Source organism: Python bivittatus, unplaced genomic scaffold, assembly GCF_059951505.1.
Source record: "Python bivittatus isolate LINGU-HERP-01145 unplaced genomic scaffold, Pbiv_v1 ctg000560_np1212, whole genome shotgun sequence".
Lineage (NCBI taxonomy): Eukaryota > Metazoa > Chordata > Lepidosauria > Squamata > Pythonidae > Python > Python bivittatus.
The window spans coordinates 3,094,034-3,121,111 of record NW_028277083.1 but is presented as its reverse complement, the minus strand read 5'-3'; the positions used below and the strand labels follow the sequence as shown (position 1 = coordinate 3,121,111).

Here is a 27,078-nt window from a genome sequence, read left to right as displayed (position 1 = left end):
TCAACACGATACTGTCCTTTTTAACCTTCCAGTACCCCCAATCTAAAGATTAATGTTTGAATAACACGGTACAACATAGGCATCAAATAAAAAGCTTTGAAATATTTATTTGCAGTATCGACGGGCACACTGGCTGCTGCCCTCTAAACAAGGGTGCCATGCTAATGCAACCCATTGCACCCTTCATTGGCACACCTGACAAATCCTTAAATGGCTCTGAGAACTTGAAAAAGCAAGCATGGATCTCATCTCCGAGCACATTTTAAAAAGCCCAGGGACGGGTCATAACCCAATAGGGGGTTGCGTTATTGATTTGTAGAGCTTGGGGTTCGGTATTAGGAGGGCAGGTGTCCAAAAGGGATTTTTTCCCCCCACCCCCCATTTTTTTAGGCGGACGAGCTGGTCCAGATCAAAGGGAGGTGGCTTGTAATAGCTGAAAGCAAGCATTAAAGGTCTTCGGTACAAGACGCGCCTGCGCCTTGTGTTAAAGGATGAGAAGTAAACCCACAACCCTGAGAAAGGGTGTGGCCATTTATGGATAGCTAAGGCAGTGTTTCTCAACCTTGGCGACTTTAAGAGGTGTGGACTTCAACTCCCAGAATTCCCCAGCCAGCATAGCTGGCTGGGGAATTCTGGGAGTTGAAGTCCACACCTCTTAAAGTCGCCAAGGTTGAGAAACACTGAGTAAGGAATAATCAACAGCATGGTTGTTGGCGCTGCTCCCAGCCTGGGCGGGACGGGAAGTGCCCCCCGCCCAAACCCTCTGTGCCAGGCTCGCGCATCTGGCTAAGCCAAAGGCAGCTGGCAGCCTGCTGCCTGAAGCCGGGCTTGTCAAGTGCCCAGGTTGCCCACGCCTATGCCCCAGCGAAAGGGGCGAGGAGGTGGGGCTCTTCTTCCCCTGCCAGCTTCGCCCAGCCACGGGCAGCCCGCTCCCTCCCTCCCGGCCCGCGCCCCCCACCCACCCCGTGCGGGAGTTTCCCCGGAGTTTTGCAAACTCTCCGGCCATCCGTTTGGGCGCCCTGCGCAGCGGCCCCCTCCCCGCCCCACCTCTGCCCGCCAGGTCCGCGAAGCAGGGCGCGCAGCGGCACGCGGCCCCGCCGGCCCTTCCCGGGCAGCAGCAGCAGCAGCAGCAGCAGCAGCAGCGCGGCGGGCAGCACGTGCGGGCCGCCCCGCGGGCGCCTCCCAGGCCCGCCCCACCGGCCCCCTGGCCGGAGAGACAGAGGAGGGACGCTCCCGGAGCCTCACATGACCGAGGCGGGCGATGGACGGAGAAGGGCCCGAAGCGAGCCCGGGAGGAGCCGCGGGTAAGCAGCCCCGCCGAGGGGCGCGGGCTGGCGGGCGCGCCGGCTGGCCAGCTGCGCTCGCCCCCCGGCGCCGGGCAGGGCGCCCGCTCGGCCCCCGATGGGCAGCGCCTCCCCAGCTGCAGCGCTTGGACAGCTCCCGCCCCGCGGGCTCTTCCTCCGCGCCGCCCGGAGGCTCCGCGGCGCGGCCGGGGGGCGCCGCCGTGCCCCAGCCTCGCTCCCCGCGGGCGGCTTCTGGCGCGGCTGGGGACGATGGGCAGCGCGTCAGCGGCGCGGGAGACGTCGGGGCCGGGATCGAGGGAAAGCGGGCGGGGGGGGCGGGGGGGAGGGATCCGGCTGGCTGGGGAGGATGGGAGGGGTAGTCCCGGCGTGGCTGGGGAGCTCCAAGGCAGGAAGAAGCCCGCAGCCCTTCCATCAGAAAATTTGGACATTTTGGAAAGAAGGCGGTTGGAGGTTGGAGACCGTGCTTCTCAACCTTGGCAGCTGGAAGAGGGGTGGACTACACCTCCCAGAATTCCCCAGCCAGCAAGGCTGGCTGGGGAATTCTGGGAGGTGTAGTCCACCCCTCTTCCAGCTGCCTGGGTTGAGAAGCACCGTTGTGAGGTTTAGAGCAGGGTTTCTTACACTTGACAACTTGAAAACACGGGACTTCAACTCCCAGCACGCTGGCTGGGGAATTCTGGGAGTTGAAGCCCCCCTGTCTTTAACGTGCCGCCGTTGAGAAAGACTGGTTTAGAGGCTGGGCTGAAATAACCTGCCCTACCAAGCTTAGCAGGATCTGCTTGCACGTTTATGTGAGCCTATTCTTGTTGCCAAGTAAGGGCTGGCGACGTGGATTTGTTGTCGCGCTAAGCCGGTTTTGTGGTCCGTGAACTGCCCGCCGCTGGTTCGCACAGCCACGGTGGCTTCATGTGCTTTTTGGGGAGTTGGGCTCCATCGACGTAAGGTCGGCCTTCGTGGCCTGGGAACTACTGGCTTGCCATGCTTCATTGGCCCAGCAGAAGGTGCTTTCCCCCCAGTAAACCAACATTAATCCCAGCATGGCTTGATATGTGTGAATCCAACCCAAGGGTTGGCACGCTCGCCTGTTAGCTGCCTGGTTATCGTTTGGTGGCTGCTGGATTTTTCTCTGGCTGGAAAGCCTGGATTTTATTTTGCATTATGCGGATTGGTTCACTTACTCAGTCATCTTTTTCTACCCAACCTGATGCACTGTGGCCTCTGAACATATTACCCAATGTCCCCTGCACTGTCTGGGTTGTTTTAATAGGAAAGAGTTCAGCTTTCCAGGCAGGAACTGAATGAGATTAGTGCTTTTAAAGAAAATAAAAGGAAACACACAACTCACTCTGTAACTTGGCACTTTCTCGCTTTTAATATGAGAAAGCGTTTGATGCATTATTTTTTTTTTCCTGCAATGAATGTCATCTGCTCCCATTTTCTAGAAACCTTCCTTTGCTGTCTCTGACCTTGTTTGGGCTGACAAGCTTCTGACTAGTTCCTTAGACATGCTAGCGCTTGGGTGTATGTATTTTTCTGTAGCATTTTTACCCCTTTCTTTGGCCAAAAGAGAGGGCTACAGATGCTCTTGGGTTTTAGAGCTTGAAAGTGAGGGCGCGCAAGGAAAAACAGGTGGGGTCAGAGAAGGAAAAAAGCAAGCTCAAGGCGTGAGGGTGTCACTGACGTTTCCCTAGGATCGACCCAGCGATGGGGCTCCTGTCCATCTTTCCTTCCTGCATGTCCCTTCACCCAGTTCAGGCTATTTTACAGGAGCGTGGCTCTCTCTGTTCAGTGTTGATTTTCACTGCTCCTCTGTGGCCTTTATTTGTTTTCTTCCACCTTTTCCTTTGGGGATCTTAAAGCCTCAGGGGTGCCTGTGTGATCTCGCTCTAGCATTTCCATTATTGGGACAGATTCTGCTCAGCACAAACCATTGCGCTGCTGGCTCAGACAACCGTCCGTCGTAAGTGGGGTTCTGATCAGCAAATGCCTTGGAAGCCCCCGGGTGCGGCGTGTGCATCTCTGGGCCTGGAGGCTGCATCCTGTCCTGCCAAGAGCCATGGACACACCACTCCTTTGCATCCACATTGCAAATTCTGGCCGTTCGTTTCCTCGTTTCACCCTTCTGTGGATGTCGCCATCTTATATGACTGTATAGAATATAGATTTTTGAATAGATTTTTAAAAATCCCACCTTTATTATTTTTATAAATAATTCAAAGCGGCGAACATACTTAATACGCCTTCCTCCTCCTATTTTCCCCACAACAACAACCCTGTGAGGTGGGCTTGGCTGAGAGGGGGACTGGCCCAAAGTCACCCAGCTGGCTTTTGTGCCTAAGACGGGACTAGAACTCACCGTCTCCGGGTTTCTAGCCTGGTGCCTTAATCACTAGACCAATGTTTCTCCACCTTGGCAACTTTAAGACATGTGGACTTCAACTCCCAGAATTCCCCAGCCAGCAACGCTGGCTGGGGAATTCTGGGAGTTGAAGTCCACATGTCTTAATGTTGCCAAGGTGGAGAAACACTGTGCTAGACCAAACTGGCTCTCCATGCAGATTGATGAGCAAGTGGCCTGTGCTCGCTCTGGGTGCTTCCTGGCTGAGCAGGATTTGAACTCTCCTCTTTCAGATCCTAATCTACAGGGAGACAATCTGGTAGCCCTGTCCAGATGTTCTAGTTGCCGCCTCTCACAAGCTCCGGGTTGTAAGCTCAGTAGCAAGAGATTATGGAAGTCAACGTTCCAGACATCTGGAGGTGCTTAGGTAATTCGACACTAACCCCCAGTCCATGTGGTTTTGGGATAAATTTTTTTTTCTTTTTTTACAATATTTCTTAAGATTCCTTTGCAGCGCTGGAATAGATTTGGGCAGGAATTTGGAGAGGCAGGTTTTTCTGTTTTACAGAACTGAGACGAAGACATGAAGAGGGAGGATTGGTATATTTTTAAAATCTGAAGATGTTTAAACTTGTTGACCACGTTGCATTTTGATAATCACTTTTTAAAAATCGTTCATAATGATGGTTTTCTCCTATTTGTTATCATATTCAATTGTTGTACGCCGCCCAGAGTCGCTTTGTGCGAGATGGCCGGCTATAGAAACGTGATCGATCAATCAATCAATCAATCAATCAATCAATCAATCAATCAAATAAGATTACAAGTTGCCTAAAAGCCACACCGTTCATCGGCTCGGCTAGCATCGAAGGAAGGTTTTTTAGTATCTTGAATCCCACCCAGTCTATTAAACATGGCTTGGCCAAACTGAAAATTTCAAGCCACCCAGCTGTTTCTCATTATTGAAGGTTGTTTGGGAGGGCTCTTCTTTTTTATTTTAATTTTTTTCTGAGAATTGCAGAAGTACGTTGGGCTGTGTCACTTTCTGAAACCATTTAGTTCCATTTTCTGGTGAATTCTAGAAAAGTTAAGAGCGCTGGGGGCTTTCCTAAGGGGGGGGGGAACCCCATAACTCTTCATGATAAGACGCTCTTGATGGGAAACTCCATAGCTTCCCTGGAATTGTTTACTTTTATTTCTAAGCTTCTGCTTTTCTCCCTGCAAGCGGGATTAAGAAAAACCGAACCAGACTAAACAGCAGTAAGCAAGCGACGCTGATTTGATCTGGAGCCATATCTGTGTTATCCCGTTTCAAGTTATTGCCTTTTGCTGATGCGTGCATTCCCTTGGGGCTCTTGTTTTCTTTTCTCTCCCTAGGATAGGTGAGAAGTGAAGAACGTTATTCCGCCGTTCATGGCTTTGGGGGGCTATACAGTGGCAGGGAAACATCTGGTTTTGCAGGAGGGAAATCTGCCCCCCCCCACACCACCCCCATTCTTTGGGATCCAGATTCCCCTCTGCTTTCCGAGGTCAGGGCTTGAGAGAGGAATGATGAATCTTGATTTTCTTTTCTTTTTTTTTCCGCCCCTTTTTCCTGGTGGAATTCGCTCTGTGCCTTCCGGAGGAAGAATGTCCTCTCTGGGACAGGACCTTGGACTTTTGGCTGTTGTTGCATGCAATTTCTGTTCTTGCCTCCGACGGAGCGCGCCTTGGAACGCGGTCACCCCAATGGAGGCTGATAGATTTGCCACATGGCATCACGGCCTTAAAGGAATGTTTTGGCTTTTGGATTTTTAGGGCTGCCCAGATGTGGAATTGGGGGCTTTGCCAGAGGACTGGATGTGGGATATCAACTCCTGAAAAGATTAAAGCAAACTCCCCCGTACCATCTCGGGGGTGAAGATGACACAGCCTACTCCTATGCAGCTGTGGCTCTATGTGATGGCAGGGGGGGTCCTTCTGTTATAGCCTTCCTCATCTGGGGGTGATGCCCTTTGGATGCCATCACATCTAAAAGGCCCTGAGTTAGAAGTGACTCAACAGCTGTACCGATTTTTGAAGTTGCCCAATGTGGTAAGTCAAGATTGGTTGGGTCAAGACAATTGGGTTCATGGAGAACAGTGTTTCTGAAACTTGGCCGCTGTAAGACGCGTGGACTTCAACTCCCAGAATTCCCCAGCCAGGCTGGGGAATTCTGGGAGTTGAAGTCCACGCGTCTTACAGCGGCCAAGTTTGAGGAACGCTGGTGTAGAGGATGAAGCCATAACCACAGTTGACAAGGTGGTGCCCCACCTTGCTAAGCCCAAATGGAGCAAACCCACAGCTGACTTAGCGTGTGGTGTGAATCCAGTCTGGGTTCCTCCCATGGGTGCCAACGGCTAAGGTCTCAAGCAGCTGCTTTGAAGTTAACTGGATGACCCAGAAGGGCATTGTCTCCTTATCTTTTTTCAGTCCCAGGAGGAATTAAGGAACCCTTTGCCTCGTTAAGAGCAGCCCGGGTCATGGTCTCTCTGTAGGGTCGCTATCAAAAAAGGCAAAGTGGAAACAATGAGAGGGCTCAGCTCTTTAGATATTCTTTCAGATATCCTTTTAGACTGTTAGTCATCCAATTCACCAGGGTATTTGCAACTTTTGAAAAAAGGAGTGGGAGGCCGTTCTTGGTCATACCAGTGGCCTGACGCCACCGTTCTCCACCCTCTTCTCCTTGGCTGTTCCTCCCTGCTCATTGCCCACCAGACGATAAATCTGGGTTCGAGCCGCTCGGGAGAGTTTTTGTCACGCTTGGCTCGAACTCCCAGGCCGTGCTCGATCATTCTTTGGTGAAATTATTCCATCCCCCCCCCGTGCCAGTGGAGCGCACCACTTTTTTAGTTCATGGCATCAACGCCCCAGCCTCCCCCAGTATCTTTTTCTTGGAATCGTCAGATGGACAAAATGCTGAAATGGTTTAATAGTGGAAAAACAGCCTCTTGGACTCCTCTCTGCTGGAATCTCTGCGCCATCATCGTCATTATCGTTTTTAATTTATGCGGCTGCCCGTTCACCAAGCAACCCTATGCTGTTTAAACAGCATTTTACGGAGCTCCCAAATACCCAGATCACAACACTGGACAAGAGTCTTCCCAAAGATTTCGCTTTAAGATCATTTGGGTCAGTTCAGTCTAAGTTTGTTCCCTTAAATCTCCCAAGTCCACAGGACCCGTGTGTTTCGAATTAAAATTTATTTCAGTGAGGGGTTGGCTTCGCATTAAATATAGGTTGATGAAACATGATTTCTGTGCTGCTATAAATGATACGGCCAAATAAATAAATGGCATATTGGCTTAATTCTGTGACGGGTTCTGAGAATATCCTCGGATGAGGGCTGGGTTCCCACAAGGTGATATAAACTCCCCAACTTTGTTTTAGCCCAATCCGGTCTGTGGTCTGAATGCAGCCAGAAAAGGCCCATAAATGTAACCTCCTTTTGTCAAAATCATCGGGACTTGAATGTGCCGTTGTCGTCTGCAATGTTACTCTGAAAATGCCTTCGTTATTAAGATCTTTGCAGCAATGCTGACCTCTTTAACTCTTTTCCCATTTCCATCTTGGGGGAATCGCTCTGGGAAAAGCTTTTGGCTTTTGCCTTCCAGTTTGGCCCATTTCTTGTGATGCTTGGCACCCTCTTTTGAGGAGCAGGTGGATGGTGGCTATTCTTCTAAACCCTGGTCAGCAGATCAGAGACACCCAGTTTCCTGGCGCGGTGGGAAAGAGAGGGTTGAAATACGATCAGTTTTAGTAGCAGGGTTGTTGAACAATCCACGTGTTTCCTTATGTCAACAGGTTCTGGATGCCAGAGCTGGCTAGAAGTGTTTTGTTTTTGTTTTAAACTGCACATGCCAACTTTCTTTTAGAGGGATCTGTAATCTTTAACCGCCGTTCTGTCTTTTATTAATGATTTACCCACATTTCAGGGTATCGTGTGTGCAGGAGGCAGATAGGAAGATGGTCAGTGTATGGAGCCCGTTACCCAGTTTGATCTGCTGCTGCTCTTCTTTTGAAAGACGGTGGAGGGATCTGCTCTTAAGAAAAGGAAAAGGGGAGGAGAGGGTCCTCGGTTGCATGAACTGAAGCAAAGATGGAAAATGAGCAGCCCAAAGCACGTCTTGGATTTCCGTTGTGAGAGCGCGTTAGACCGGGAGTTCCCTTTTTCACTAAGTGACGTTGTGCTTACCTGCAGGAAGTCATTTGGCCAAGTATAATATAAAATACGCGTATAATATTGCAAACTCCCCGTGGTTCTTCGTCTCTGTCCTTGCGGCACACAAGAGGTAGGATCGATAACCCAGGTTCGTTTATACTGCAGGTTTTATATGTGTCAAAATCTTATTTTTCCCCTTCTAGCAACAATGCCCAAACAATCAGACAGTTTCTATGTTGATTTTCTGCTTGCTGGTAAGGCTTTTTATACAACCTACGATGTTGTGAAGTGTTATCTAACATCAAGGCTTCAGTAGGGGATCCATAGTAGGATTTAAGATGGATTATTTGTTTACAGAGCAAGTAATATTTTGTTACAGTTAGAGTTACAATGGGACTTACAGGATTGCACAGTAATGCATCCAACTTAATATAATTAATTTAATAACTTTGCTTCCATTGGGTGACAGCCCTGCCTTTAACCCAGGGATTCCCAAAGTGATCAGACATTATTTTCATAATAATAATGTTTGGGGGTTGACGAACAATCTGAAACTTCACAAAGGGGTTGATGAGCTGAAAAGTCTGGGGACCCCTGCTTTAACTGATCAGTTAAGCTCTTGTCAAAATCTCAGTAAAGATGCAAGTACAGAAGATCAATGTAAGAAATGAAAAGTATTATTTACATTCCACAGAAAAAGTCACTTTGGTTTCAATTGTGGGGCTCTTTCTCTTGCAAAGTGGATATTCTTGGTGGCCGCTGAATTGTAGGACTGAGACATCTTAACAGTCCAGCTCCTCTTTCAACCATGTGTTTTCATTTTATTGGTTTTGTTTTTAACTGGCAATGGCTGGAATTCTCTACTCATCTTCTCATGTATTTTATGAAGGATGCTGTTTTAATTTCTGTAATTCTGCTCCGAGTACGTTTGTACTGAAAGGCTAGTAAGAAATGCAAACGAATCTTGAGTGGTGGGATTAGAAGAGGGGAGGAGATCGTTTGGCTAGATTAACATCCAGCTAGGTTTATTCCCTGCTCTTACCAATGGTTTGTTTACCCATGATTTATGGAGTAAACCATCATTGGCTGGGTTCATACAACCCTTATATGCAAACCCCAGGGGTTGGGTTCACACAACAGATTGAACCAAAACCAATCAGTGTCATGGTTCAGTGAGATGGGTGAACCCTGCCTTGATCCCCCAACCTAGATTGGATCTGTAGGGACTACAACTCCCAGTGAGCACATCTAGAGAGCTTCAGCTTGGAAAAGGCTGCTGCAGATAAAATAATAGCAAAGGGATACAGATTGCCTTGAGTTTATGGATCTGTCCTTCACCCAACCTCCTTGGGTCCCCAAATTTTGTGAATGGACACCTTTGGCAGGTAGGAAGTCCTGAAGATGCTTTTTTTTCTGATGCCATTTAAATGATCATTTCTTTCCTTCCATAGTTTGTTGTGATCAGGATCCAAGAATGCCAGCTGTAGGCTTTGCTCCGTTTTCATCTTAGCAGGAGCCCGCTAGACAGGAATTACGAGCCTCTTGGCTGGCTCCCTCTGCCGATTTTTGGCACCTGGCCGAGAAGAGCAGCTGCCTCTGAAAAGGTGTGGGATTTGAGATGTTTCTGGGTAGTTTAGGGAGGTAGGTGATGCTTCTCCACTCTAGGGTGTGTCTGCTTGAGAGGATCAGTTTTCAGATTGGGAAGCAAAACGGCTGCACGCCAGGAAGGTCTCTCCCCACCTCCCCGTTCATGACCATTTCATTTCTTTTGGATTCCTCTTTCTCCTCTAGATTTGGGGAAGCCTCTGATCAGTGACCTGAGGGAGCCGGAAGAACCTCGGATGCAGACACCCCAGGGAAGCCCGCTAGTCCTTCCTCACACCTTGCAGGAGCTGTTGAGCAAAGACACAATCCAGGTGCAGCTGATCCCAGAGAAAAAGGGGCTCTTTTTGAAGCACGTGGAATATGAAGTCTCCAGCAAGGTAACCGCTCGTTGGTAATGAGGAATAAGTTCAATTTCTTTGCTTGACTTGAGAAACTTGGTGGATTCTCCAGATGAGTTCAGTTGAGAAACGGAAGGGCTTTATTTGCAGAAAGCAGTAAGATTGGGTTGAAGAGTGAAGCAACTTTTCTTGGCTTTGAGCTGGAGTTTGCATGATTGCAACAGACTGCGTCTTGGAAGAGCTTTCCAAGGAGACAGAACACCTTTGGTATTTGGCAGTTGTTAACCGATGCCACATTTAGCTTTGGTATGCAAAATGTAAACTATTTTATGCTAATCGACATTGCTACTTTATAAATCATAGTTAATGCTGATAGAAACGTCTTCTCTTTCTTTCTCTCTAAAGGGTTAAGTTAACCCTTGATTAGGGCTGTTCTCAGATAATATAATGCACTAGTTATGTTTTATAATCATACAGTAAAAGAAATTATAGGAAAAAAGGAAGGGACACCTTTTCTACTATTACGTCTCTTCCATCACTTTGCATGCATCGGCTCAAAGCAAAATCTGTATTTTTCTTTAGAACCTTCAAGCGTTTCTGTATTTAATCAGTCAAGTTCCTCATGTGCATGAAAGAAGGGGGTAGGATGGGTAAAAACGGTCTCCCCCCCCCAAATTGAAAAGGTGTTTACAATATTGTTTTATTGATTTGCCTGAAACCCTGATATGGTGCCCAACTTTCTTTATGGCTCTTGGTGGCTCACAAGGGTCTATAGGCAATAAAATGATTTCAACTATTGTACTGTGATTGTAAAAGCGATTGTGTGTCCATATTCATCAGGAGTCCAACCTCACTTGATGGGAAGTCACTCTTTTCAATATTAACCAGGTTAATCCGGAGGCAACTGTGTTGGTCCAATAACTGATTTCTCCATTGACTCATTGCATCTGTTACGTGTGCTGAGTTGAAATATGATTATTCCTTAAATATTTATACCCTGCCTGCCATACAGAAGCATTTCATTTTCATCTGATTTTCAAATCAATCGCAATCTGGTTCCCAACCTAGCATCCTATGGGATTTTTTCAATTTTATTGATTTGTTTACATCAGTTTAAAAATAACCAACTCCCAACAACTCCGGGTGCTTTACATTCTTAAAAGCCAGAACGATAAGGTAAAAGAACAAAGAGATTGCATCCAGGAAAAAAAAAAGACCCTATACCGAACAATACCAAATCTTACAGGGTCTCACCGCTATCCTACCCCAAGGCCTGGGAGAATAACCAGGTTTTCATTGTCTTCCAGAACGTCATCAGGTGGGAGCTCTACGGATCTCTGGGGGGAAACCATTCCAGTGGGCAGGTGCTGCAACAGAGGAGGCCCACTTCTGGGGTCCCACAAAGTGACATGGTTTAATTGAGGGGACTTGAAATGCTCCCACTCTGCCAGATCTTACCAGGTGGGCAGATGGGATACCTGGCAGCCTCCTGCCTCTTATCTCTCCCCATCCTGAAAAATTGGCCAGACTGGATACGTTGCCTTCTGTGGTCCTGATGAGGTTCTACAAAAATACTCCCCAACATCAGCATAGACATCCTTGTGGGGATGGCTCCGTAGAGTCCTTGAGCCATAGGGTCTTCCACTGCTTTCTCTCCAGGGAATCTCTGATGACTTTTATCTACTCTATCCTGAAGAAGTCAAGAAAGCTTGACTTCTCTCTGTCCCTTTTCTCGTCCAAACATTATTTAGATATATCTTCTTAGGTTGACCAGTTTTGATCTTCTATAGGTACTCTTTCTCTAGCATCTGCAAAATTCTTTTCTTCTTAGCCTTACATGTTTCCATTTTGACCTGCTTTACTTGATTCTGATTGCTGGCCTTACCGCCGTAATAAATAATAAAGGTTTGATTGGATTGGATCTTCACCGGATGAAAATAAATTGCTTGCATCTCAGGAAGCGTCAGGCCTTACTTCAGTCTACTGTAGGCATTTCATCCTTGGGGTGCTGCTTTCCTGGCCCTAGCCCTAACCTGAAGTTGCTTTTATGCCCATATTTAATCCTAAAAGTTAAGTGGCTGCTGGCCGTAGGAAATACCTCATACAGGAATAATCTGTACATTTTAAAAGTTGTTTTTTTTTTAATAATCTGCGAGCAAAACACACATACAGTGCAAGATGCAAAGATCGCTGATTGGTGTTGCCAGATTGAAGAAAGAGCAAATAATATTCCAGCTGCAAATGTAGTTGGAGTGCCCTTAGGGAATATATAAAGCCTATCAATTTAAGCCCTTTAAATCGTTGCTAAGTACTTGTACTGACGGAATTCAATCCGTTTCTCTTGCTGATGAAAACCTCGATTTAAATCCCTGACTTAAATTCTCCTGAAATAAGGGGTTCTTCCCCGAAAAGGCTTTGCTTCTCTTCTTCTGCACTTGCTGCTGGCAGTTTTTATTAGCACTTGTATTTCAGAGTGATTCGAGTTCCAGTGAACGAGGGTGGGGAAGACTTCCAGCTCGTTGAATCATTTAGGCTTTAGAAAGGATTTATTGCTGCAATACGTGGCAGGAGTTAGTTAGACGTGTTGTGAAAGAGACCTCGGCTGAGGCCTGGTGGATTCTTTGATGCTCAAGCCAAAGGTGAATTGATAGGGTCATCCTCACCAACTAGCTGGCCACCACTTGAAATGAGATCTATTCATTCATTTAATCAATGGATGTAGCCGCCTATCTCAACAAGTGGCTCTGGGCAATGAACCGTTAAGGGAAAAGTAAAAACAACGGGAACTACAAAAGTTAAAATATGTAGCAGCCAAGAGAAATATGACAAATCATTAACCCAACCAGGATAGGGGTCCTTTCACACACTTGGAGACCCAGGCCCGGGCCCAGAAACAGGTATTTAGGGCCTTGTGAAAGGCCAGCAGGGTTGGGGCCGACCTGATCTCCTGAGGGAGAAGGTTCCACAGGGTGGGCGGTACAGCAAAAAAGGCTTATCTTCTGGCCCCCACCTGCCGGCATTCCTTAGTCAATAGGACCTGGAGCAAGCCCATCCTGACAGACTGGATTGGATGGGTAGAAACAACTAGGGTCCCTGAAGTAACCTGCCCCCAAGCCATGAGATGCTGGGCTAGATGGTACCCAGATCTTCAGCAGCTTCTGTTTCTGTTCCAAGGTGCAAAGAGCTACAGCATCTCTTTTGAGGAAGCTCTGAATGGGCTCCTTCATTCTCCCTACAGCGTTTTAGGTGCTCCGTTTACCGGCGGTATAACGACTTTGTGGTCTTCCATGAGACACTCCTTCAGAAGTTCCCCTACCGCATGGTCCCTGCCCTGCCTCCCAAAAGAATGTTAGGAGGTAAGCTCGGAAGGGATGAGATGGGAGGTAAGTGAAGTCAAGGAAGGCCACTGGGTTTCAATGCCAGCCTTCCCCAGGCTGGTCTTTCCAAATGGGTTGGGACTATGTCAGGACTCCAATCTGGCGTTCTGTTGGGAATGGAGGGTGCCATGTTGGCCAGAGCGTGTGGCTGGCATTGGTAGAATAAGTGGGGCTCCCTTTTGTGTAACGTAAAGCTGTCAGGAGGGTTTTGAAGGTTGAGGTTCCTCAACCTGGCCCTTCTCCCATCCTCCAGCTGACCGAGAATTCATCGAGACCAGACGCCGGGCGTTGAAGCGTTTTGTCAATCTGGTGGCCCGACACCCTCCTTTTTCAGAAGATGTGCTTCTGAAGTTTTTCCTCTCTTTCAGTGGGTCGGTAAGTGTGCCTGAGAGGTGCTCCATGGGTCGTTGGGTATGTGGTGGAGATCAGCACTTGCCAGCTGCCTCCTACTAGTTAGATATCTACTGAAACATTGTCCACAGCAGGATTTTCTATCCTGGGCCACTTTTACAGGAAGTTGAGGATACTTACAAGTTCTCTAGCTGCTTGGTTGCATGTATATCCAATGAAGGAGATAACCAAGTTTGTGGTGCTTAACCTTGCTTTAAGCAGCATGTGATCTTACAAAATGTCATCCCAACAGCACTTAACTAGATGACAGAGATTGATTCATTGCACGATGAACTAGTTGTTTCCAGTTAATTCTGTGGTTGACCTCGCAATACCTGGTATCTCAGAGGGCTACTGCTCCTAGCTATTGAACAAAAGCATCAGCCAAAAATGATACACAATGTGGGTGTGGTGCTTTAAGGTATTTTTGGAGGGAGGGAGGGCAGCATCGTTTTGGGCGATGGCCTCTCCCAGTCAAGGGTAGATGGTTGGTTGAGGGGGAGTTCTGTGAGAGATTGAAAGCCACTGTGAACTGAGCCCTGGTCCTTGTTGGCCCTGCGAGGTAGTCCAGATAAGAAGCAGAGCCAGGAGTCCTAGTTTTATCTTTATGGTAAGGTGACATTAACAGAACCTTGAAAGTATTTCTCCCCTTCTTTCCTTTTACTCTGTGGAAAACTAGGGAGGGTCTCTTCTGAGATGCTTCCCACGCCCCTTTTCCTGGGGTGGGCTGAGATACCTTTTACAAGCCAGTTGTCCAGTCTGTGTCTCTCCCTCCTGTCTCTCAAAGTCATTCCCACAGACCATTACAGACCCAGAGGTGATTCCTTACCCACTTTAGATACCTGGGGGGCGGGGGGATGAAGGATCCTGCAAGAAAGAGCCATACAGCTTTGTCCGGACAGGTCAAGTGAAGTCCAATGCCAGATCTTTCCAGATGCCAATTGCATAGCTTCCAGTAACCGTCCAGAGGTGGCCTTTGAGTCAAGGGGTGAGAGATTAGCTCCCGCACAGAGGCAACAAAACGTTGAGACGTTGTGCTGACAGAAGCAAAAATCCAGGAACGCTAAAGGAGACAGCCGTTGCTCAACACCACCGGTTCTAGGAATTCCCTCCAGGTCCTTTCTGCACTTCTGGCTCCCTCTTCCTATTTCTCCTGCTGTTCTTGTTTTTCCAGGATGTGCAGAACAAGCTGAGGGAGCTGGTCCAGGGTGTGGGAGACGAATTCATGACCTGCAAGTTAGCAACTCAGGCGAAGGTATTGTCTGGTGACACCTCCTGTTTGAGAAGGGGACATGGCGTGGCTTGAGCAGAATCCCTCTTTCGCAACAGAACAATACGAGGCTGGGGAGGACTGTACCAGCTGTGGCCAACTTCTCTCGGGTGTGGGGCTATGCCAGCTCCGTAGGGCTCTTCCAGCTAGATGGAAGCTGATTATAGTATAGTCATCCCCCCCAGCCATGTAGAGGACTATACCAGCTGCAGTAGCTGACTTCTTACTTGAGCTGGGTAACCTGGGGCTTTCTGGAAGTGTTCGGATTGCAACTCCCAGCATCCCCAGCCAGTCTGGAGGGGCCCTGATGGGAAAGCCTGCTTTACTGGATTTTGGCGTTACAATATGCTGATTCACCTTGGAATAATGATAAATAGTGCTGTTCTTAATCTCATGTTTTGTAGAGGTTTCTAGTTTTTTTTAATGACATAATGAACTTAATTCTCTGCATTCTGAACTTCCAGTTTTACTGTAATGGTAAACTCCCTGCTTATTTATGGATATTTTATTCTTTATCCACTGTGCTTCTTTCTACCTTCTTTTTGGCCGCTGTTTACTCTGGAAGGAATTCATCAATGAATTGTTGTTGTTATTTTTTAAAAAAAAATTCTGATCCACACCGTTCTTTCCGCTCTGCACGGGATTCTCTCGTGGGGGCCTTGGGCAGCCCCTCGTCGCTCTGGCTGGGTTTTTGAACTTTCCTGCTCCTCCCTCAGGAATACTTGCCGGCCGACATCCAGATGCAGTTTGCAGCCAGCCGAGAGTTGATCAGGAACGTCTACAACAGCTTTTACAAACTCCGGGACCGGACCGAGCGGATAGCATCTCGGGCAGTTGACAACGCCTCCGACCTCCTCCTGTTTGGGAAGGAGCTAAGGTGAGCCGTGTGGATTCCAGACTCAAGCCCAGGGCTGGGTCACCCTCGCTTTATATATCGGCAAGTAGCGATTCTCGGGGTCTGGCTTGGAGGGATTCTGGCGGGGAGCAATGGTTTTCAGTCTTTTCTTCCCTCTTCATCTCGCTGCCGTAATCTCCCCACTTCTCTATCCAGCCGTGTGGATGAACAACGGCGTAAATGTGAAGTTGTCTTAACAAATGGCAACTTTAACCTAAGCAAACGGCTCTGGGAAAAAACATTTCCCTGTTTGGCCAGAGTCCGGCCGTCTCAAGCGTCCTCTTGGCCAAACGTTGCCCCTGATGAAAAGACGAGGTGTTTCAGTGTTTTTTTTTCCTTGCGTTTCTGTCCTCGCGGATGGGAACTCAAGGGAGCACACTGGGAGGTCTCCCTTTCTTTTGTCACCACAATAACAGCCCTGTGAGGTAGTGCGGGGAGAGGCTGCGCTGCGTTGGCTTGATGCACAGATACGGAGGGAGAGTCACTGGGTGCAAATGTGGGTGTGGTGCAAATGTTTGGCAAGGGCTTCACGGACACCTCCCTCTTCCAATAGTGCTTTGGGCTCGGACACCACCCCGCTGCCTTCCTGGGCGGGTCTCAACAGCAGCGCTTGGGGCAACCTGAAGCAAGCGTTGAAAGGGCTCTCCGTGGAGTTTGCCATGCTGGCCGACAAAGCCGTGCAGCAGGTGAGCTGGGGGGGGCAGTTCCCCAGAGCGGGTGGGGCCGGGCGGCCCCCCACAGATGGGACTTCATTGATGTTTCGGTGAAAATTGAAAAAAAATGCATACAGTGAGGAAGGGGATGAAAAGGTCACTTGGTGCCCGGTCCTCGCATTTATGACCTTCGTAGGTCTGTACAGCAAAGGAAAGCTGAAGGAAGACTGTGTGAGCACCGTCGTGGTTTCACTTAGCGGCCCCTTTGCTGAACGGCCGAGTTGATATATTTTTATTTATTTGTTATATTTATACGGCTGCCCTTCTCACAAGAAGTGACTCTGGGCGGTGCACAACAATCAAATAAAACGACCAATATATAAAAACAATCATTATAAAAAATAAGATGATCATTATGAAAAATTAAAATAATATTAAACATTAAAATATATGTATGTGTATATGTATGCTTATGTGTGTGTGTGTGTGTGTGTGTGTGTGTGTATGTATGTGTATGTATATATATATATGTGTGTGTGTATATATATATATGTATCTATGCACCCCCACCCCCGTACACCATATACACCCCCCCATACATCTACACTCTCTTTGAGCTTCACTTTCTCGCACTATGTCCTCCCCCCCCAATTATCTTTGCTGTTTGACAATTTCCCCGGAAACGTCCCCAGATGGGAGCCAGCCTCAGACAGGCAACTTACAAACTGCTTCCTTCCTGCCCTCGGGCCCCGGTGAACAGCTGCCCAGATTCACAGTGTTTCCTTTCATCCCCTGGCCCTTCTGCTTTCTAGGGTAAACAGGAAGAGAACGATGTGGTGGAGAAGCTGAACCTTTTCCTGGACTTGCTCCAGTCTTATAAAGTGAGTCTTGCTTTTGACCGGCCAGCTGGGGAGGGAATTGCTGGAACACAACTGGGTGTCCGAAACAGGAGAGTCAAGGGATTAGTAGGGAGGCCAAAGAAACAGCAGATGAAAAGAACCTTTTCTGGGGAGGTGGGATTCTGCTGGGGGTTAGAGGATTTTATTTTGTTTTATTTTATTTTATTTTATTTTATTTTATTTTATTTTATTTTGTTTTGTTTTGTTTTATTTTATTTTGTTTTGTTTTATTTTGTTTTATTTTGTTTTATTTTGTTTTATTTTATTTTATTTTATTTTATTTTATTTTATTTTATTTTATTTTATTTCTATATATAAACCCAGATTATATCTCCAGGCATAAGAGGGCAGCACAGGAGACCATTCTCCACCCTCCATATACACTCTCTGAAATCTGGATAAGACAATCTTCTGCCCACCAGATCCTTAGGACTGCAACTCCCATGAGCCCCAACCAATCTCACACGGGATTGTGGGAGTGGCAGAAGGCTGCATATATGCCCTTGGATTTGATTTTGCATCCGTATGAAAGACTTGATCGGGGACGTTGCAGTAGCCCATCTTGGCTGAGAAACAGTTTGGTTGAAGTGCCCTCCTTCTGGTATTATAGTTAGAGAGTGGAGTTTGTCTTGGGGCTGTGCCCATCCTAGGTTTGGAGCAATGGTGAGAGCAGAACCAAGGATGCCCACCTTGGGTGCTTGTGCTGTCCTGCCTTCCCCAACCCGGTGCCCTTCAGAATGGTTGGGGTTACACCACCCATTGGCTGAATGTTTCCATCATTCAAGCAGGAAGACCGAGCTGTGAAATTAGACCCCTTGTTTATGGTTCCCATCCCCACCTGCCTCTTCTGCCTGTGTTGTAGGATCTGTGCGAGAGGCACGAGAAGGGTGTGTTGCACAAGCACCAGAGAGCTTTGCACAAATACAGCATGATGAAGAAGCAGATGATGAGTGCCACGGTGCAGAACAAGGAGCCGGAGTCGGTAGAGCAGTTAGAATCCCGAATCGTGGAGGTATAGTCCCGTGGCTCTAACCTTAACCCTAAACCCGTGCTGGCCAACCAAAGAGAAAAACCACAGATAAATGTTTCGCCATCCTGAAAATGATGGTTTTTTTGGGGGGAAAAACAGAACTGAAATCTGTGACGTGTCTAGTCCCCTTGGCGATGAGAAACACCCAGTGAAGTTTGTGAAGCTGAAACCACCATCCCAGAGTTTTCTGAGGCATCTGGGATTGGGGAACAAGACAAGGCTGGGGGTGCGGGTGGGGTCTTGCAACTGCATAACCCAATAGGGTGCCCTTGGGTGGAGATAATAGCTAGTGCTGGCCCTCCAAAGTCTCTGGTCTGGTCTGGTCTAATCTTCTCTTCTCTTCTCTTCTCTTCTCTTCTCTTCTCTTCTCTTCTCTTCTCTCCTCTCCTCTCCTCTCCTCTCCTCTCCTCTCCTCTCCTCTCCTCTCCTCTCCTCTCCTCTCCTCTCCTCTCCTCTCCTCTCCCCTCCCCTCCCCTCCCCTCCCCTCCCCTCCCCTCCCTCTTTCTTTCTTCCCCTTCCCTTTCCCCTTCCCCTCCCTTAGCAAGAGAATGCGATCCTAACGATGGAGCAGCGGAATTACTTCTCCCTGTACTGCCTCCATCAAGAGACGCAGCTCATTCACATCTACCTTCCGCTCACCTCTCACATCCTGGGCGCTTTTGTCAACTCTCAGATCCAAGGCCACAAAGAGGTGAGTGCCTCTGAGGCAGGGGGTCCCACCAGCCAGGAGGTCTGGCAGGCTTTGCTTTTCTCTAGCTGGTGTTTCCAAAGCAGCCAAGGGCCCCCAAGGGCTTCTTAGGAGTAAACGTCTGTTGATGTGTTCTTGCAATTCTGGAAAGAGAAGGGCAGCGTTTTCGGAGGGCCCTTGTGTGAATCTTCTTCTTGCCCAAAACGTATCCATGATGGAGCACTTAGTACAAAATTTCAGCGAGAGTCTTTCAGAGGTTGGCCTTCAGCTGCCATTCTGCTTGTCCTCCTGCTTTGCTTTTTTGCTCATTAAGTAATCATGGAATTTTTTGGGAAAAGTTTCTGTTTTCTGCAAAGTTTATTTCTTCTGTGATTTTTGCAAGCCTTGGAGTTTCCTCCTTGTGGCGCAGTTGGCATCATTTTGACAACAAATTCGCGCAACTCAGTGTCAAAGAAGAAAGGGTGAGATTAGCGTGCCTTTATTTGTCTTCCAAAGTGTATCTTGGGGTTTTTTTTGGTTGTGTGTGTGTGTGTGTGTGTGTGTCCTAGCTAGTGAAGTAGACATATCCCATCATTGTTCATTGTTGAGTCACTTTTCACAAACCGTGTATTCACATACTTTTAATGTAACCCTAGTGAATCTGTTCTTTGTGTATCATGTTTTTCTCAGGAAAGTCATGACTTTCAAGACTTGAAAGAAAATGATGAGGATGATGTTGATAGAATATTGGACTGAAACTGGGGAGACCCATGTTTGAGTCCTTGATTTTCCAAGGATTGCGAAATATAAACCTGGGCACAAACCTTCCTAGATGATTTTGGGCCAGTCGCTTTCTGTCCCCCCAACCTATCTCACAAGATTGTCATTGGGAGGCCAGCAGGAGGGTCTGATGTCCATGACAACTTCTGGAGGTTGTCTGAAGGAAGACAAGATATGAACCTAAGAACTCAATTGGGGCTTCTGTTGGGGGGGGTTTAATAGTTGCCGAATCTTGCCTTTGTTGTGGCCCTTGGAGGACCTTTCAAGAGTCACCCAAGTGACAGGTTGTGCCTTTCTCCTTTCCTCTTGTAGATGAGCAAAGTCTGGAACGAACTGAAACCCAAGCTGAGCTGCCTCTTTGCGGGATCCAGCAATGTGCTGATGTTGCCCCTGTCTGCCCAAGAGGACAATTTTCTTCCCAGTTAATGCTTTGGGATTCAGGATGGGAGGAGCTGGAGGGAAGGTCTGTCCTTGCCACTGACTGCTCCTATCCAGGTATTAACAATATTCTCCTCTTGGCAAGTCCTTTTTTGCCTTCCAGGGACTGATTTGAAGGGTTCCATGATTTAGAGGAGGCCTGAAATGTGACTGTACAAAGGCTCTCTGGTGTTTATCATTTTTGATTTCCGTGGTGGAGGCCCACGTCAGGGCTGCTCAGATTTTGCGATGCTGCAACCTGTCGAAATTGGCAGATGAGTTTGTGGGACTCGCCCCTCGTCCAGGAATAAAACAAATAATTAGGATTAGGGTTGGGCAAGACATATACGTACCATTGATTAAAGGGCCTGTAACTTCCTTAATCGGCATTCCCAACATCCTGAGCTTTTCTCTTGTCGCCCAACCAACCCATTTCCGCTTTGAAAAGCCAGACATTTAAAGGAACAGAAATGTAACTTCACTGACATATACGCTTCTACAGATGCTGTGGAAGGGTGGCTATATTACGACATGCCCCCTGAGAAATTGCCAGCTGACTCACAGATGACTAGAGCCATGAATTTAGCCATCTCTCAAAACATACTTCCAGCCTGCCTCCATTTAAGTCTCTTAAACTTCTTGGTGTTTCTTAGAACCAGTTTTGAATAAAGATAGATAAATCTCTTCAAATAGTGGTTTCAGAATGGCAGGATTAGGAGTTTCTCCCCAGAACTTCTGACTCCTGTTTCTAGTGTGGTTTATCTGGAAGAGGCAAGACTTTTTTGTTTTCTTGTCTTATAGTTAAGCGGGAAGCCAAAGTTGTACATTAATTAACAGGGAATTAATTCAGACCGGCACCCTAATTCAGAGTGCGTGCATGCCCAACTCTGCCATTGGGACCTAGACTTTTTTAGGACCAATTTGTAGCTCAGCCTGGCCCTGAAGCTTTCTCCTTGCACCTTTGTCAAAAGCATCACTTTAAGCCTGCTGCTGACGACAAAGCAGGCTGCACACCATTCAGAACCTCACGCCATCCACATTTCTGCTTGCTTTTGCAGAAAAAAAACTGACTTGCTTTTTCTTTTATATGTCGACACAGAATATTTTTGGGAAAAAAACCTTTATACTGGAGATTAAAACCATTACTCTTTTTTATTTCTTTAGTTAGCAAGTTTTTTTTTAATGAACAATTCAGATAAGCTAATTGTCATTATCCCGGCGAGGCAGGTCTGCGCCCTTTTGCACAAAAGCACCGCTTTTGGAAAACAGCCATGTGAGAAGACCGTCTCTGCTCAACCCAGCAGGCCTTTAGCAAAATGGTTGAGCAATAGCTCTGCTGGGTGCCACTGCGTACCTCAGGCACATTTGCCATGCTCTTGCACATGCCAGAAAGAGGGTGTGGAAAGGTGTGAGAAAGGGAGTTGTGCTCCAGTGGGGTGTGTGAGAAAATAACGAATGATTGTCTCTGTCCACAGCTCTCATAAATGACAAATGTGGCTTCTGTCAACTGCAAGACCTTTGTGGGGAGGGCAGAGTAATAGCTAAGAATGCACATAGCACTCTGTGCCTTTAAGCATGGGGCTGATGCCGCCAAAGGCACTTTCCCCCAGCGGGTAGTTTATGCTTAATGCATGCAGATTTTTGCACACGTTAATGGCGCCTTTCTTCCCAGTTAGAGCACTCAGACAGTGCAGATGGTGGATATCGCTGTCCCCAAAGTAAGCCCTAAAGCTACCTGGGTCTTCTCACTCCATGATTTCATTTTACCAGTATGATGGTGTGAATGTCTTGTAGAATCTAGGACCTCCTGTTCTCAGAGTTTAGAAGCCAGAGACTAGGTTCCCACAACATGTTAAGCCATTATATAGTTTGCTTGTTTGTGCCTTAATGCGTGGTGGTTAGCCAGCCATCATGGCTTGTGAGCCATGTGAAGCTAGCCAAATGCAATTGATTCAATGAGCCATTGCTTAAGCAAATCACAGGGTAAGGTGACCCACTCTCCATACAGATCTGCCTCTTAGCTGATTTTTCTAAAATGAACTTTGGAAATCTAGGATAAGGCGCGGGATGATTTAGCAGACTTCTTTAAAAAGAAGCCAAGTGGCTGCTATCTAACAGACCAAACTCAACATGGCTAACATTGCCATCCAGACCTAGTACATGCAGTTCATTTCAATGGGGTAGATATGCCGGCTTAGACACGGCACCGTATGTGGCATTTCGCCAGCTTTCGAAGACAAGTTTGTGTCCAGCATTTGCAGAACCCAGTTCTTCTAATATGCATCTCCATACCTACATTCCTTTTGAATTCAGCTGAAGGAATTCAAACCTAAGAGTATAAGAGGTGCAACCATGGGGCATGTTCCTTGCCCTGTCCATAAACGTTCCTTGTCATACCTGTCAAGTAAAGACTTACACCAAAGCTTGGCTGAACTTGGTGACTACATGAGTATAGCGCCTTCTTCCAAGATGTCTTTTTTGACTTCCCACACAAGATAATCATCTAACCAGAATCAGCCCTGCTTAGCTTCAGAATCTTGGTAAGGTTGGCCAGGGGCTACCAGCTGCTGGGGTCATATAAAAGGACAAATCGTTGCTTGAATCATGCCTAGTTAAACAAAAGGACAGCTGTGAAAGAGCCTGTCCTGCTGGATAAAAAAAATCCAATTTCTATGAGGAAAGCCACCTCTTCTCTATAAGAAGAGAGAAGGTCATGTAGATTATTTTTGAGGAAGCTCTATCTAAAGTGGACCATCGGTAAGTGGAACACCTTTTAGCAAGATGGTTAGGGCTTAATCACAAAAGCAGCTGTCCGAATGGATTAAACACCAAACTCTCAGAAAAGTAATGCTCTTTTTATGCTTTTCAAACGATGTTTTTGCTTAAACCAAAAACGGATGGGTGGTGGGTGGGCTTCCTCCCGTTCCCTGGCATTTAATTTGGAATTTGTAAAAGAGTGTCTGCTTTGGAAAAAAAAAAAAAAGTATTGTTTTTAAATGAAGCACTTTATTAAACTGCAGGAATTGGAGAACGTCTTATTTACAGTTGGTGGGCTTTCAAAAATGTTTATGGATTCTGACCTTCCCCTCCCCCGCAAAAAAGTTGCAAAAATATGTATTTGTAAGAGATGCATAAAACTTGTATAAAAAGGTTGAAAGTTTATTCTAGTGCTGAATGCATTTATCTGAATGTGTGCGATCAAGACATTTTCTTCATGATATTTAGGATGTCCTCTCCTTTCTTCTTCCTGTTTGACAATATTTTTCCAGAATCGTTAGTTTGGGATTCTGTACATGAATAAGTCATTTTTAGGGTTTTTTTCCTCTAGAAAACTCAACCAACCATGAGTTGGCAGAAGGGTGGCTTTGCTACAGAGTCGATGGTGATTCCTTGTCTGCCCACGTGGGCTTCACGTCCCAGCCAGGGAACCTGTGACACCTTGCTTAGGTCTCCTCTTGCATCTTCTCCACCTCCTTCAGGGTATATTCTAAGATGGTCTTCTGCCCTTGAAACTTAAAATAGCCCAGAAAAAATTTCTTGCGGAGTAGAAGGGGAAACCAATAAATATCATCTGGCCACATGTCCTTGAAAGGTATCTGGTCCACTTCAAACCATTGAGGGCGCATTTCTGCAGTGGGGGAGAAACATAGTACAGGGGAATCGTTAGGCTCAAACTGACCACTCTTTCCCCAGAATTGCCTCAACTCCCCCCCACCTGTCTTTTGTACATGGTTTCCAAGTATGTGTTCCACCAAAGATGAAAATGAGACAACAGAAATGTTGACATGTCTCAGACCCTTTTTCGCTCAGACATGTCTCAGACCCTTTTTCGCTCAGCGTCGTTTGGCTTCCAGGTCTGATCATGCTAAGTCGTAAGGGGATTTCCTTGAGTTTGACTTAGCGGGGGTGAGAACCTAGATTATTGTGGCTTAAGTCAATAATGAAAGAGAGGGCAAGCGCTGAAGTCAATGAGGGGTTGAGAGATGGATCCCCAGTGCCGGTAAAATAAGCCTGCATTTGGTCTGACACATTTCGGAAAATGGATTCCTTTTCCAAGAGCGCTTCTGGATATCCGTGAACTAACTGATTGGTGTGCTCTGGAAACTGGATTGCCACACCTCTTAAGATCCTAGTTGGGATGGGTGGGGAAAGTGCTGACCAAGCATAAAAATGCAATTTGGGGGATAAAAATTGGAAAAAAAAAAGGCTAACGATCTATTCAGGGATGTCCACAGGGTGGAATCAAGAAACTCAAGATGGCGGTGATGGTGTGATTGATGCTGCCTGTTGGATGCACACACAAAAAACCCCAAACCCACAATGGCAGCTTTGATCACACTGTGACAGCCGCCATCTTGACCTTTCTGACCGCACTCTGTGGACTTCCCTAACTCTGCTGTCACGCCCACCCACTTTCCTACCATCGCTTTCGGTGGGCTCTCCATGAAAACTGTCAGTGCAGAAGATATGGACTTCCATCAGCTCGGGGTTGCCCACAAACTCAAACGTAATTTGGCCCATCTTCTGTAAGGTGTCCACTGTCAATCCACTCTCTTCCAGAAGCTCCCTGAAAATAAAAAACGGGAGAGTTTGCAAACCTGGAGATTCTATCTATCATCCATCCATCCATCCAATTTATATGGCCACCCATCACACAAGAAGTGACTCTGGGCGGTGTACATCAAAAAATATAAAATAATAAACATGTCAAACAGTCATATTAAAGAAAAGTATCTGCTAGATTTAGACTATGAGCATGAAATGCACACATTACAACCCAAAGATGAGTGAAGAGAGCAACCAACAAGGTTGCAGTTTTGACAATCAGCAGTCTCTAGCTCAGTGTTTCTCAACCTTGGCAACTTTAAGAGGTGTGGACTACAACTCCCAGAATTCCCCAGCCAGCCTTGCTGGCTGGGGAATTCTGGGAATTGAAGTCCACACCTCTTAAAGTTGCCAAGGTTGAGAAACACTGCTCTGAGCTGCTATGATATGTGCTTGTTTTTGTCCAATTTTCTGTCTGTAGATTTAGGTTCACGGGTTCCTTTCACACTAGGGCATTTCCATCAATGCGGTACTAGTTCTGCATTCTTACATTTTAAACGGTTTCCTCTGTAACAGCAAGAGCAGCCGGTCATTACGAAGATGATCTGTTGGTCTTCCAAGCGGAAGCCTGCGTAGCTGCTGTTGTTAATTAGACTTGCTTTTCACATGAATAATGAGTGCAGTTGGACACTTTGGGTAGTTGTTCCCTATGAAGGTTCATGGGGAACTGGAGTAAGACCCCAGCCTATCTGGCGTGATTCCAGTGGGTCAACACCGTCCCCTTGATTTCATGTTTTGGCTGACTTGAGAAACATGTGCCAGCAGCCTCTGAAAAGGAAGGCACTTTTTCAGCAATGGACTGAACGTTTTGGGTTGTAAAGGATGATGAGATAGCTGAGTAATGTGGCCAAAATGATTCAGCAGCATAGTTTGAAAGACTCATGATGGATGAGTAGTTCACCCGTTTCTGCACCTGTCCTACAGAACAGAAGGAAGACAGTAAATAACACCCAAAAAAACAACTTTGCTGGACCGGCCCAACAGCTCAGCTCATCCAGCAATCTGGGTCATAAAAACAGTACATTTCGAAAGCTCCCAAGCATTGACAATGAGGCAACTGCCTTTTTGGAGTGTGGTCCTTCAGCAACTGCCATCGAAGGCATCCTGCTTGTGATTCAGCCATCCAGACTAGTTGCCACGGATAGCGCTTTGCTTCCTGAATCCCCCTTCTAGAGCATCTAACTGGGTGGCCACGCCAATCACATCTTCAGGCAGCAAATGCTGCAACTTAAGTGAATCCTAAATTTAGATGGAAACGGACCGTACACCCAAGCAGTCTTTTAATAATCGTAAAGCGTAGGTCCATGTCTGCTGTTCAGGGGTGAAATGACTCCCGGGTGATGAAATCTGGTGAATCAGCGCACATTCGTGGCCTCCCAGGGCATCCCCTGAAGTCATTTCGCCAACCTTTAATTCTACAGAGCAGAGCAGCTAGGGGAGCTCCTCTGTTCAGCCGACAAAAAAACACCCTCAATGCAGCACGGACATCCCAGCTCGGTTTGACCCACGCACCAGAAGCAGAGCAAGTCACCAGGGCTCTTCAAAACAGCCGCGTGGGAGAAGACCGGCCGTGCAGGGACGAGGCTGTCCCGCTCACCTTTCAGCGGCCCGCTGGACCGTTTCCCCCAGCTGCACCTTCCCTCCAAAGCCGTTCCAGAGGCCAGCCCCGAAGCCCCGCTTCTTCATGCCCAGCAGGATTCGCTGCGGCTGCATCACCAGCACCAACGTGTAGAGCTTCGTGGTCAGCATGCTGTGCCCTGCTCGAGAAGGAGGGGGGAAGCGTCCACGGTCAGATCCGCAAAGATCCCACGCTCAGCTCAGCAGAGGCAAGAGAATGAGGGAGGGCCAAGGTGATCGCTACTAGCCTTTGCAAGCAGGTCGGAGGCACCTCCCAAAGCCTTGGAAAAAGCAAGCCTCCAGATACCTCTGATTGCCCCAATATGTCTTATTTCACCCAACTCCAACCTGGGGCCTCTAGGAATGCTGGCTTAGAACTACTAGGGAGGCTCCATGGAAGGTTTCTCCCCCCCCCCCTTTTAAACTCGAGCCACGCATTGCCCCTAACGAGGAAGAAGATGCAAAGCGCAATCGCGGTGCAAAAACCCTGAATTCTTTGCCCCCCCCTTCCTCCCCTTCCTCCCCGCTGCTTATGCAAAGAGTCCTACCCAAGGCAACCCTTCCAAGAAAATAGGAGGAGGAGCAGGAGGAGGAGCGCGTCCCCAGGCCCAGCAGAGAGGCGACCCTCTCCGCGACGCTCCTTGCAAAGGGTAGAGGGACGGAGCGCGGCTCAGAGGGGGAAAAACGTGCAGGGCAGCGGAACGTAGGAGACC

The 27,078-nt window shown here is 47.5% G+C and overlaps 2 protein-coding genes across 3 annotated transcripts; one reads left to right on the top strand and one right to left on the bottom strand.

Annotated features, from left to right (window-relative positions):
- Positions 1-771: 771 nt before the first annotated feature.
- Positions 772-23,169, top strand: SNX8 (sorting nexin 8). 2 transcript variants are annotated; one of them, XM_088147973.1, is made up of 11 exons: positions 772-1,304; positions 9,614-9,804; positions 13,004-13,121; positions 13,396-13,517; positions 14,707-14,787; positions 15,519-15,679; positions 16,251-16,383; positions 17,163-17,231; positions 18,112-18,261; positions 18,821-18,970; positions 20,039-23,169. In XM_088147973.1, the coding sequence occupies exons 1-11, from the start codon at positions 1,262-1,264 to the stop codon at positions 20,150-20,152; spliced, it is 1,332 nt and encodes a 443-aa protein (XP_088004099.1). In that variant the 5' UTR covers positions 772-1,261; the 3' UTR covers positions 20,153-23,169. The 2 variants fall into 2 exon arrangements, with proteins under 2 accessions (XP_088004099.1, XP_088004100.1); XM_088147974.1 differs by lacking the exon at positions 772-1,304 and adding an exon at positions 8,831-9,426.
- On the bottom strand, positions 23,130-27,074 carry NUDT1 (nudix hydrolase 1). The gene is made up of 4 exons (XM_007442802.4): positions 26,914-27,074; positions 26,346-26,505; positions 24,565-24,710; positions 23,130-23,771 (listed from the first exon to the last, which is right to left on the bottom strand). The coding sequence occupies exons 2-4, from the start codon at positions 26,495-26,497 to the stop codon at positions 23,587-23,589; spliced, it is 483 nt and encodes a 160-aa protein (XP_007442864.1). The 5' UTR covers positions 26,498-26,505; positions 26,914-27,074; the 3' UTR covers positions 23,130-23,586.
- Positions 27,075-27,078: the final 4 nt, after the last annotated feature.